General features: G+C 41.8%; 1 protein-coding gene across 1 annotated transcript; it reads right to left on the bottom strand.

Annotated features, from left to right (window-relative positions):
- Positions 1-567: 567 nt before the first annotated feature.
- snrnp70 (small nuclear ribonucleoprotein 70 (U1)) lies at positions 568-11736 on the bottom strand. Its single transcript, XM_070923466.1, has 10 exons — positions 11594-11736; positions 11065-11218; positions 10917-10979; positions 9280-9334; positions 9119-9183; positions 8948-9010; positions 8209-8290; positions 4201-4302; positions 1926-2025; positions 568-1835 (listed from the first exon to the last, which is right to left on the bottom strand). Exons 2-10 carry the CDS (start codon positions 11209-11211, stop codon positions 1109-1111), a joined length of 1404 nt encoding a protein of 467 aa, XP_070779567.1. The 5' UTR covers positions 11212-11218; positions 11594-11736; the 3' UTR covers positions 568-1108.
- Between the last annotated feature and the right edge of the window lie 338 nt (positions 11737-12074).

The raw sequence follows: 12074 nt of genomic DNA, 5'->3' as shown, positions 1-12074 counted from the left end.
TTTTTTGTCCATCTCAGTCACCAGTTTCCTACGGAAGTCGGGAACGGCCGTGCGTGCAATTTTTTTTAATGCCTCATCTCGATCTCTGAGAAAAATTTAATTTATTTCAAGATAACGAGGTAATCAACACAATATCGCAGGAAAACAAAGGGTCGCTCTTATTAGCCTACCTGTTTATCAGAGATCAGGAGTGCCAGCCAGCATGCATAGATGGCGTCTTGACAACTGCAGCAACTGATTTAAGCTGAAAATGTCAAATCGAGTAGTACCCATTATTGATCAACGCATCAGACTGTACTAGGTCAAGGTCCAACACAGGCAGAAACTGCAATATCCCTGTTAGAGATAACATTAAGTTCAGTCCTTGTTATTTGAAGATTATTCTACGCGATAAATTAAATGGTTATCGCGAGAAACTGAATAGTTAACTTGTGATCTCGAAATGTGTATTGCACGGTAAAGCACGACCGTTCTCGGCTTCCGTAGAGTTCCATTCATGCAGTATATTAGACTGTGGAGACTTGATATATTAAACTGACACTGAAAATCTAACATACAAACAGCAGACATAATTAAAAATGTTTTATTCCAGAATGAATAAACAGAACAGTCCTCAATTGTTACACAAAACTACATTTCCTTCAATTTCACAAACATTGAGCAGAAATTGGTCACTGGGTCCAAATGAGCATACAATCTAACTGCTTTATGAATCTGGAAATAAAAGACAACACAATTAACCCATCTAAAAATGAATAGAGCTTGTTCATCCAAAACCAAGTGGGGAAAAAAAACATACCTAGTTTGAATTACTAAAGTAATCTGATAACATTTAGTGGCACGGATTAGATGGGCAATGCAGGAAAGCTGCAACTTTAGTGCGACCAAATCAGTTATATGCATCAACTGTACGTGCAACAATATCAAGTGGAATATTTAAACAGATTTTTGACAAATAGGAGGAAAGCTAGCTAGACGTCTGGTACTGAGGAAGCCCTGATATCATTTAGGCTTCCTCCTGTGCCTTGGCAGAAAGTTAGGGGCCAAGTTAAAGTATAGTATGAAACAACTTATTTATGAGTGGGAATCTGCTGGGCGAGGGGCCATCTCAGTACTCGTCTCCTGGTGCCTCCATCTTGTAGCCATTCTCACTGGAGCCATAACCGTCAGCTGATGGCACCGACTGCTGGTCCATCATCATCCCATCCTGACTGTACTCCTCCATGTGTGGCGGTGCTCCTCCCTCATCCTCATTGCCCATGTCATCTTGGGGACCTGTGTCATCTCGTAGGGAGCTGTGACGCTCCTCTCTGCGATCCCCCCTGTCTCTCTCCCCCCGCTCCCTCTTGTGCTCCCTGTCTCTCTCACGGTCTCCCCTGCGCCTGTCTCTGTCCCTGTGGCTGCGCCTGCGGTCCCTGTCCCTTTCTCTGTCCCTGTCTCTTCGCTCCTCCATGCCCTCACCCACTTCTCCTTCATGTTCCTCTAGCATCCGCTCCCCACCCTCAGGGGCTCCATCTCCCTGGCTGACCTCCTCCCCATCCAGCCCCTTACCTCTCTCCCTATCTCTCTTGCGATCCCGGCTCCTGCTCCTCCTCTTCCGTTCTCGACTCCTCTCCCTACTCCTGCTGTCTCCTCCTGCTGCCCCCCCACGGTCCCTCTCTCTCTCTCGACGCCGGCTACTACCGCTGCCGTCCTCTCCTGCTCCAATCGGTCTCTCTCTCTCTCGGGAACGGGTACGTCGACGGCGTTCGCGGGATCGGGACCTTCTGCGTTCTCTGTCTTTGTCCCGGTCACGTTCCCGACTGCGCTCCCTCCGGTCTCCACGGTCCCGATCACTGAGCAGTCAGGAAAAAATGAAGACTGTTATGCACAGCAGTTCACAATCTTAACCTAAACCTGAAAAAGTCTTCCCTGAAATTACTCACCCCCCCAGGGGGCGATCATCGTAACGTGATGCATCATCACGGCCAGAGTGCTTGATGTTGACATCAGCTCCACCTCTCCTAGTGCCACCCAATCCGCCACCTAGTTAAGAAAAACAAGCAAAACATAAGAGAAAGTTACAGAGGCAACACTGGTTGCTGTAGGTAACCTATCCACCCATGCAGGTGATGGACGTCAAATTTGAAGGCTTATCAGACACAAAGACAGCGGTGTATACACAGGCATGAGTTTACAATACTGGATGCAGCATGTAAATGACGTGCTCAACGTAACTCACCCACAGGTATAGATTTGGCCAGAGACTGCCAACTACTTTATATCTATTTGTGTGAACACAGCGTTAAACCTGGCACTAGGCTCTAAGCACACCTGCAAACCTCCGCAATTAGATACTTTGTCTGAAATTGGAAACATTGCCGTCAGTGGCTGCACTGACTGCGGGAAGTAGAAAACCGCACTCTTGCTGTACAATGATGATATGCAGCAACTGTAAAATAAAGATCCATCGCGTTCGGCTTTTCCTGCTTTTTCTCCTACAGTGGCCTTCCTGTGCGTTTGCTATAGATTAGTCCACAGCATCCACCCAATTATGTACATTTTAATTGTTGTGGGCACACCAAGTTCTAATATTTGTTTTTTGTGGTACAGAACTTAACCTCTCTGACTGCAGTGCTCCTCCTAAAATAGTTCATGTACAAGTCTTGGTATTACTGTCTTACCAATTCTGCCCCCTAAATATTGAGGATTCGATTCATGGGTTGGAGAGGAATGTGTGGAAATCAGATGCTTTTCTTATAACAGATGAACAAAGACATAAAACGCATAGTATGTAATTTCAGCCTCTAGGGGTCTCTCAATCAACAAAATAACGAGACGTAGTTTGATGACGTCACGAAGTATAATAAATTAGGTCTCTGTGTTGCAAAATGGCATGCAATTAATGAAAAAGATACATAACAGTAATTATAATTATATAATTATTAATCTCAGCTATTATTACAGCTGTAACTACTATTATCAGTCATATTTCCATTATTATTATAATTATAGCTGCTATTTCTACTGCTAGTGCTGCCATACATCTCTGCCTGTCTGTCGGTCGGTCTGTCTATCTGTGTCTCTGTCTGTCTGTCTGTCTCTCTTTCTTTCTCCCTCCCTCTCTATGTCTCTCTCTCTCTCTCTCTCTCAAACCCAACCGGTCAAAGCAGATGACCGCCCACCTAGAGTAAGGTTCTGCTCGAGGTTTCTGCCTCTTAAAAGGAAGTTTTTCCTTGCCACTGTCGCCAAAGTGCTTGCTCATGGTGGGAACTGTTGGGTCTCTGTAATAACATCATAAAGAGTCGGTCTAGACCTGCTCTATTTGTAAAGTGTCATGAGGACTTTTGTTGTGATTTGGCGCTTTATAAATAAAATTGAATTGAATTGAGTATAATTCTGTAATTATGCAAACTGTAACCTACACTGTACATTTACTGCCACTAGACAACTTCACTGCTAACCTTTCCCTCTGTTCAGATCGCCAACACCTGTCTCTCTCGCTCACTCAACCACACACACTTGCCCAATTCCTTAAAGGAGCCACGTTGCTCTTATAACAGGATAGGGAGGAAAGACTGAATGAGTAGGTGAGGGTGGGCTCAAATGTGCACAAAGAGAAAATTTACAATATCCAACATATACACATAAAGAGTATAAAAGAAAGTATCTAAAAAATTACATAGGAGTAGCCAATAGAATGATAAAAATTGAAGGTTATCCCAGCGCTGTTATCTGTGGTCAAAACAATCATACCAAAAATAATGCCACATAACCATAGCAGTTGTGTTGGTAGTCGACTCATCTAATGGTAAGTTAGCTAGTTAACATTACGTTAGCTAACATTACTTGCGGCTATTTCATTAGAAATAAATGACAATGTGACTAAATGTGAATAAAAATTCAACACATTTCTTCATCCATGAATGGGATCAAACTCAGAACTTGAGTTACATCCAGTAACTACAATTTTCACAGTCCGTTTATTGCTGTGAGATAGATTTTCATTGGCAATGGCAGTTGCTTAACATTCAAGACAACTCCCATGATCACACACCATTTCACGACATCAAACTACATCTTTTGTTATTGCTTTGACTGAGTCCCTTAGAGGCAGAAATGACATACTGTGCATTTAAAAGGTCTGTTAGTGTTAGGGGTTATTAATTAAAACTTGCTTCATTCACAGCTTTGAAGCTTAATATAAAACAGGCAGCTCACCTAGCCTACGAGGATGCCATCCTTTGACAGTGCGCCCTCGTTCCACGTCCACCAACACCCTTCTACCGTCAATCTTCTTCCCATCTGCATGCTTGTAGGCAGCTGGAGAGGAGGAATGGTGAGAGGGAAGACAGAGGTGAGATAGGAGTATGACTGCATCAATGGCCAAGGAAACAAACAGTGCATTATTATACTGACCAGGAGCAGGCGAGGCCGAGATGGCTGCTCTCTGGGTAAAAGCCGAAGGATAATGGGAGTAGACTTCCTTCCAACCGATGAGTGATTGATAGGTTACCTTTTTAACTGCATCATTTAACGACCTAGCTTTCAATAACAGTGGTGTTGAAAAGTGTATATTGTAGTAATTTTAAGTGGTCCAGGTTGTAGGATTATGTAAGGATAATCGTGCAAATATAACTAATTTTCTTGGGGTGCGGCCTCCTTAAATATATTACTACTGAACAAGCAGAATGACAAGTTACTCATATTTTGGTAAATGCGCAATCTCTTAAATCAGCTCCTCTGTATTTGTTATTTGCATTTACTACATTTAATCCAACCTGCTGGGATAATTGACACTAGCTTTTACAATTAGCAGTGCCGTCATCATAACTGTAGTGTATTCACTACCTGTGACAGATATCCGATTTTCCAGGTTGCTTACAGGTGAAATGTTATTTCTTTGAAAATCAAAGTGCTATCATGGCAGAAAGAACACTGCGATGTGTTTCAATTCAAGGTTTCTGAATGACTGAAATTTAAGTCCTGACACTTGATTTTCACCTTTAATATTTTACAAGTGCTTGAGAATAAATGAGCGATTATGCACGCACGCACGCACACACACACACACACACACGCATTTTACTGGTCAAGCAAATTATAATAATCTAGCACTATTAACAGTACAAAATTTTCAACAAATATGATATGGCAGTAGACTGTTCTGTTGCAGTGGCTTTAATCTGCTGAAACCTTTTACAAGCTTCATGAGAAAGCAACATGATGGAAACAACCAAGAGTAAGGAGCTTTCATCAACAAGACGTTTCCAGTATTTGGCATTTTTCCAACCTTGTGTACATTCAGACTTTGCCCCACACCTCATCCCATTATACCACAAAACAGTCTTGATACATCTTGTATGATTGAAGGACTTGGAAAGATCCATGCAGCTCATCCTGGCTGCTACACTGGTCTGATGTGGTGATGATCCCTGAGGGTAAAACTTATGTCCAAGAAGAGGGCCTTACCAAAACCCATCAGTTATAGCATACAGTCTGAGGGCCTTACCAAATCCTCACATATACACATTCTGAGGGCCTTACCTCCCTCACTCATAATATTCAGTAGATGGTCTTACCACAGTCCCTCATTCATGGGCCTTATTAAAGTCTCTGCCCTAGTCTAGGGCCTTACCAAAATCCCTCAGCAGCAGAATACACGTACTGTCACAACACCTCTACAAGGGGCCTTACCAGAACCCCTCCACTGCCTTGTGTTCACAAAGAATAACAACTTCTCATCCAATGATAGGGCCTTACCAAACCCCCACCAGTCCTACCAAAACTGACCAACTGAAAAAAGTAAACCAAAACAACAGCAACAAAAAAAAGAAAAAGAAATTAAAAACAAGAAACGGGGCTACCTTCCTTACAGGAGTTGCCTTATCACAACTCCAACCAACTAATGAGAAAGAGTTTTTTAAAAGAATTAAGTCATAGTCTAGTTAACTTGAGTCATGTTTCTATCACTGATATGTCTTCGATCTAAAGTGGCCTGAAATATCAAACTCATTTAGGGCATCCAGTGTATAAATTTATTTACAGATATAACATAAGCTGAAACTGTAGGAACAATTTCTGAAAATCTTGACCTTACTATTGGTATGAATTCATCTGTAAGGCTACATTAACTATTATCTACCTTTAGTTATGTAGTGAACAAATAATGTATGAATAGCCCATTTAGCAGAATTACCAAGAACATTTCCCTCATCTGCCTTTTCTATTAAAGCCAGCTCAGACTTATTAGTTGGGACAGTATTATGCTTCAACCTCTCAGGTAAGATTTCAACATTCTCTAAATTAAATGGGGTTGTGAACTTTATTAAACTAATTAGGGTCTAGAACCTGCTAGCCTCCCAAAGTTTTGCTGGGAATTGAGTAGCAGAAAGTGTGTATTAATGGTATTGACAGGTACAGACTGTTAAGCTTAACAGTTAAGGCACAGCTTCCATTACTTACATCTTGCAGTTCCTTGTTAATTGGCAATAATATTTAGCAGAACACTTAACGCTAACAGACATGAGGTGTAACTGCAGGTTACTATCAGCACAAACTCGAGGCTACAGACAGTTACAGAATTCTAATGAACCTGCCACATTTGTTTCTGAATTTGCCAACAAAAATCAAACTGTACTCAAACTTGTGAACATAATTTTTACTCAATGAAAATAATTATGTATTATGATTGTTGAATTCTTTAAACAAGTGCCTTCCCTGCTGACATATTTACACATCATCATCGCAATTTGTTTGCTACGCAAGAACTGAAAATTCCATCACAATTTTTTTCTGAAAAGCTGCTTCATATTCAGTGAATCTGCACAGCATTATTCACAAACTCCACAAGAAGCTGCTGGGACTGACTTCTGTGTAACAACGCATTTGGATTTCTCTTTCTTGTTGACTGACCTCGTGTCCCTCCATACAGCTATGTCATGGCTATTGCAGGCATGGGCCCTCAGTAACCTGAGGTGGCTTTAACATAAAGGGCCGAATCATTGGGCAACATTTAATACACTAGTAGTCAGGGGTGCGTTCAATGGTCAAAGCCAAAGATCCAAGTGGTAATTGCACTGAAAGCACTTTAGGGCTTGCAAAGAATGACGCTTTACCCATTGAACGTAGCTCCTCTTCCCTATGTAGGAGATGGAGGGTGGAAAGAAATCTTACCCATCATACAAACCCATTATACCAACCATATACTGAGCTGTGGTAGTAGGGTGTAGATGTATCATAACCATCATCATCTGCCAGCCAGCTCTGGCCAATAGCCATCACAGATTGGCGGCTGCAGTGGCAATGAGAACAACACACAGTTAATATACTGTTTAGCCCCACATCCCCCCTCAGTCCACCCCCTGCTGTGACTACATGCTTGCTGTGATTCAGCAACTCTGGTCTTGAAGAGCTGATCGCACCAATATCCCAGAATGGTGTCACTGTATTAGATGGCACCATTCACTTGTCTAATGAGACAGTACTCCATTTTTCACTGTGGCATCACTACCAACTTAAAATGTCCAACTAGTGTGGTGAAGTTGAACTAATCTCACCATGACCAGGGTTGAAGACCACCAACAAAAAATTTGACAAACAAGCTCAATACCTAGTCATACAAAAGATGGATTTCCATACAGTCCCTGACACACTTCTGGTTTAAAAAAAAAAAAGAAAAGAAAAAAAGAAACCCATTCACTGCTTGGTGACCAGTCTGACCTTGTGCTTACCATTACAGTCCAACCAGGAGAGCTGCTCTTCCACAGAGCTACAACGCCTAACAGTTAAAAGACAATGTGCCCTTTGACAGGCGAAGAGGTTCAGGTTCACAGATGATAGACACAGTTCTACCTCTCGGTCGTCCCATTTTTCCCATGATGCCCCACTGAATGAAGCAGTTCCCCTCCTCAACCAGACTATTAGTCAACTGATGACACGCATCAAACACAGACACACATATCACACAACCACCAGACTTGGATGTCAACATGCAAATTGTAGAACACACTTCCATACAATAACCATCAATTTGCTCATTAGGTAGTGGCCACCTTCCCTAGGTGTTACAGAAAGCTGCCACCCCAGTATCATTACAAAAATATCCATTCAGAAAAAGGAAAGGGGGCTCAACTGACGAACCACCCTGCATGTCACAGAGATCAGCCTTCATGAACACGTGATCATATACAGAATGGTTTTGGCTAAGTGCTCTACATTGGTACTCACAGTGCATATCTCGTTCATGCTCATACTCAATGAATGCATAGCCCCGAGGCTTCCCCGTCCTCTTGTTGTAGACTATGTAAATCTGGAACAAACAGGCATGAAGACATTGGTTGGCTGTAGGATTCATCATTACACAGACGTGCCACACAGTTTTAGACATTTACATGCCACATCAGCTGTGTGTATGCATATATCAGTGTCATGCAACAAAAACCATGACGAAGTTGAAAACCCTGTCTGACTTCGTCCACAAAAATAAAATATAAGCATCCTAAATGTACCAATTATTGCATGTGTTACACTGCAGTTCCATCATCCAATGACTGAGCATATTTCTTTTATTTTTTCTGTTCATTTTTGCATATTTGCACGCTTTCTTGAGGTACAATTTGCTGGGTTTTGTGTACGACATACACATGTAATTTTAATAGTAATTCTATTTAAGACGGTAAATTCAAATAAATGAAGAATACAGTGTGCAAAAGTTAAGGTGCGATCTCTTTATGTTTTATATCTTTTGCTGCTCAGGTGTCCCTGAGTTTTCGGGTCAAGCTTTGAATATTTAAAAAATTGTAGTAACTTAGCCTTGAAATTGAATGGATTTCAAGGTGTAGGTTGGGAGAGATACAGTACCTCTAAGGCTTTTTTATTTTAGAATATAAAATCAGTGTAATTTCAGTGTCGTTTGTACATTTACTGTAAACATGTGAACATGTCTAGACAAACAGCAGCTACATACCCGTTTGATGGGGCCATAAACCTCAAATTCACGGCGAAGCTTGGACTCTGTAGTATCATAGTTCTACAACAAAGACAGAATATCATTAGACACCAACAGTTTTAACTAAATAATTACATTTGCTTAATCCTCAAACCTGGAGTACTGAATGTGTGATTTTAACATACTCACCACTCGGGCAACAAACAATGTCTTGAAGGCATCCCCTTGTGCATTGGGGTCATTATGGGGGTCCCCTTACATAATGCAAATAGGAAAGCAGGATTAGTTTAAGCCAAAAAAAAACATATACAGAGAGAGCACTTGTACTGCATGTCACTGTGAAAACTTACAAAGCTTGAGTTCTGTCTCCACCACTGCTTGCCTCCTTTCAATCTTCTCTCGCCTCTGCCAAAGCAAAGCATTTGCAGGAAACAGTCAATCATCAACTATAACTCAGGGAAGGCTCTCTGAATAGCGATGCTCATTAGGACGCTAGTGCTGATTTGGGATCGCTGTCCCAGTCGGTGTGCAGCCCCATGATATGCACTGAAGTCAAGATTTCACACACACTCAGTGGCTACTTTATTATTAGGAGCACCTTTTTAAAGCCCCTATCAGACATTATTAAAAAAAAAAAAAAAATCCACATTTTCAAGAACCATAGATTCGATAAGACGCAAGCATTTCGATGCTGCTCATCGGTTCATCTTCAGCATACGTCAGTCGCACTCCCGAGTGAAGGCAGTGAGCTTTTTACAGTCCATAAAAGTTGCCCATATCTGCCAGGACCTGCTACGCGGACCTAACGTCATGAGATTTGTTACGCAGTATGTCATTACAACGTTAACATTAGCAACGTCTCATGCACAGACATTCACCCTTTACATAGAAGGTAAACAAATTCTAAATTATTCTTATTTCATCTCCATTAAATCTTGATGCTCTGTGTGAAACCATATTCTGCACAGTTTGCTGATCCCAAGGAAAAGACTTTCACTTGAACAATTTTAGGAGTTTCAGATTAGGTGAAATGTTTCATTTCAGTCAATATTGTTAATTATTGATCATTTTTAATTACCTTTCTTTTAATAAAGACCAGGAATAAAAAAAGTGAACCCATGGACCCCCCTAGCTGGCTACTTTTTCCTCGCTGGCTGTCAACTCCATATCCTTGTGGAAAGCCCTGCTGGTTACATGCAAGTTATTACATAGCACTTAAATGCCTGGTATATTAAAATGATTGTTTTTATGGGGCACTGGTAATTCACCTGGTAGCCTTTGTACATGAGACACAAGCTCTGAGTCCATACCGCAGGTTCAATTTCAACCTGTGCCCTTTGCTGCATGTCACCCCCCCCCCCCCTTTCAGAATCAGAATCAGAAATACTTTATTGATCCCCGGGGGGAAATTGTACTAAAAACAAACAGGAGCGACTAACAGGCTGCATGCACGGTCGGCGCATGCGCACTTCCTGTCCATCTTCAGCTGTCACCATATAATAAAAATAAAATGCCAAAAAATATCTTTAAAAATGTTTGGTATTTATCAGAAGGTGATGTCATGACCAATTCCAGACTAGCGGTTTAACAATCAAAAACACTCATAAGAGCTACCTTCATTTAGTGGGGGCATTTGATGACCATGCTTAACCCAACCGTATGTGCTTTCACCATCAGTGAAACTGCAATCCCTTTGACTAGGATACTGGCAATGATTGCATCACTACGTTGAACAACATACAGTATAAACCATCCGGTGAATGTTAAGTGACTGATGCAGTGTTCCGTTTTCCCTTTTCCTATTTTGATTTTAACACCAGGTGTGCAGCCATATAGATATCCAGTCAATGGTGTGCCCCCCACCCCCACCCCACACACACTTGTGTAGTATCCCAAGCCAGAACCATCACCCGCTATGAAGGGGGGAAAAGTCTTAAATTGCTCCTTTTATTATATACATGTCAAGGCCCCTATTTTCGTATCTCACCTTTCTCTCCAGCCGCTCCTCACGGGTCTCTGCCCTTGTTGGTGGAGGGGCATCTCTAGGGTCCTGATCGCAAAGGGGAAATAAACACATTGTGAAGAACATTTGCATAAACAAAAAATACAAATATTACAGAAGATTAACTATTCACCTCGAAGTGCCTGATGAACGGTGCAATGCCGCTATATGGTTGGTTGTGATGTTTCTCGTGGGGCAACTTCTCGAGCTGAGGCAGGAAAGGTATGGGGTCCCGCGGTGCAAAGAGGGCCAGCAGGTTCGGGGGTAAAAACTGCGTCATCCTTCACCTAAATAAAGAATAGCATGCATAATTACCATAACTAATATCTGACACGTTGCAAAATCCTAAGCCACACCAACACCAAGAACGGAAGCTCGCACGCCAGTTAGCTTGATGTGCTAACTGTTGTCTTCATTAATACGACTGCCCCAGTAACACTAGCATGTGCCCAGCTTGTATACGTTTCGCCACTTGGCCAATCATCATTCTTTATATACAAACACAACGTGACCTCTATTTATAGAAGTTATGCAATAATAGTTTCACTCCGGCCATCATCTCATCAACGTAACGTTAGTTTAGCGTTCAGACTTATGTGAAGCCCTTTGCGTTAGCCATCAAGCTAACTATGCTAACAAGGAGCCTCGAGCATTATTCTTACCTTCTCTCCTCCAATGTCTTGACGAATGTCAGACCATGGACCAGAGGAAGACAGGTACGATATGTGCAGGTCTCCTGGACCAACTTACTCTTGCAAAAAAGGACAAACAAAACCTTGAAGGCGGACCGCTTAGAGCACCCAAGGCCGTGTGGCGACAAATAGTTCAATGTGTGCGAGCTGCTAGTGTTCTCAAGAAATAAAATGGCGGGATGCCGTAAATCGACGACTCCGACGTAAACCGTACCGGTAGAGAATAAATCGAGCACAAACCACCACTAACATGGTGATAATGTATCAATGTGGATTTTAACCAAAATTGTGAAATAAGTGCAGTGTGGAAAATATGATCTTTTGTCTGCATCGTATAGGTTAGGTGCTAACATGTTTAAAACTCTGTAAATCTTTTGTTCTCAAAATAATTCAACCCAAGTGATTTTTAGTTTAAGTAATCCGCATTTGTAATAAGTAAGTAAAATGTCTA

The sequence above is a fragment of the Enoplosus armatus genome, chromosome 17 (assembly GCF_043641665.1).
Source record: "Enoplosus armatus isolate fEnoArm2 chromosome 17, fEnoArm2.hap1, whole genome shotgun sequence".
Classification (NCBI taxonomy): domain Eukaryota; kingdom Metazoa; phylum Chordata; class Actinopteri; order Centrarchiformes; family Enoplosidae; genus Enoplosus; species Enoplosus armatus.
The sequence above is the reverse complement of the archived record's forward strand: the minus strand, read 5'-3'. Positions and strand labels throughout refer to the sequence as shown.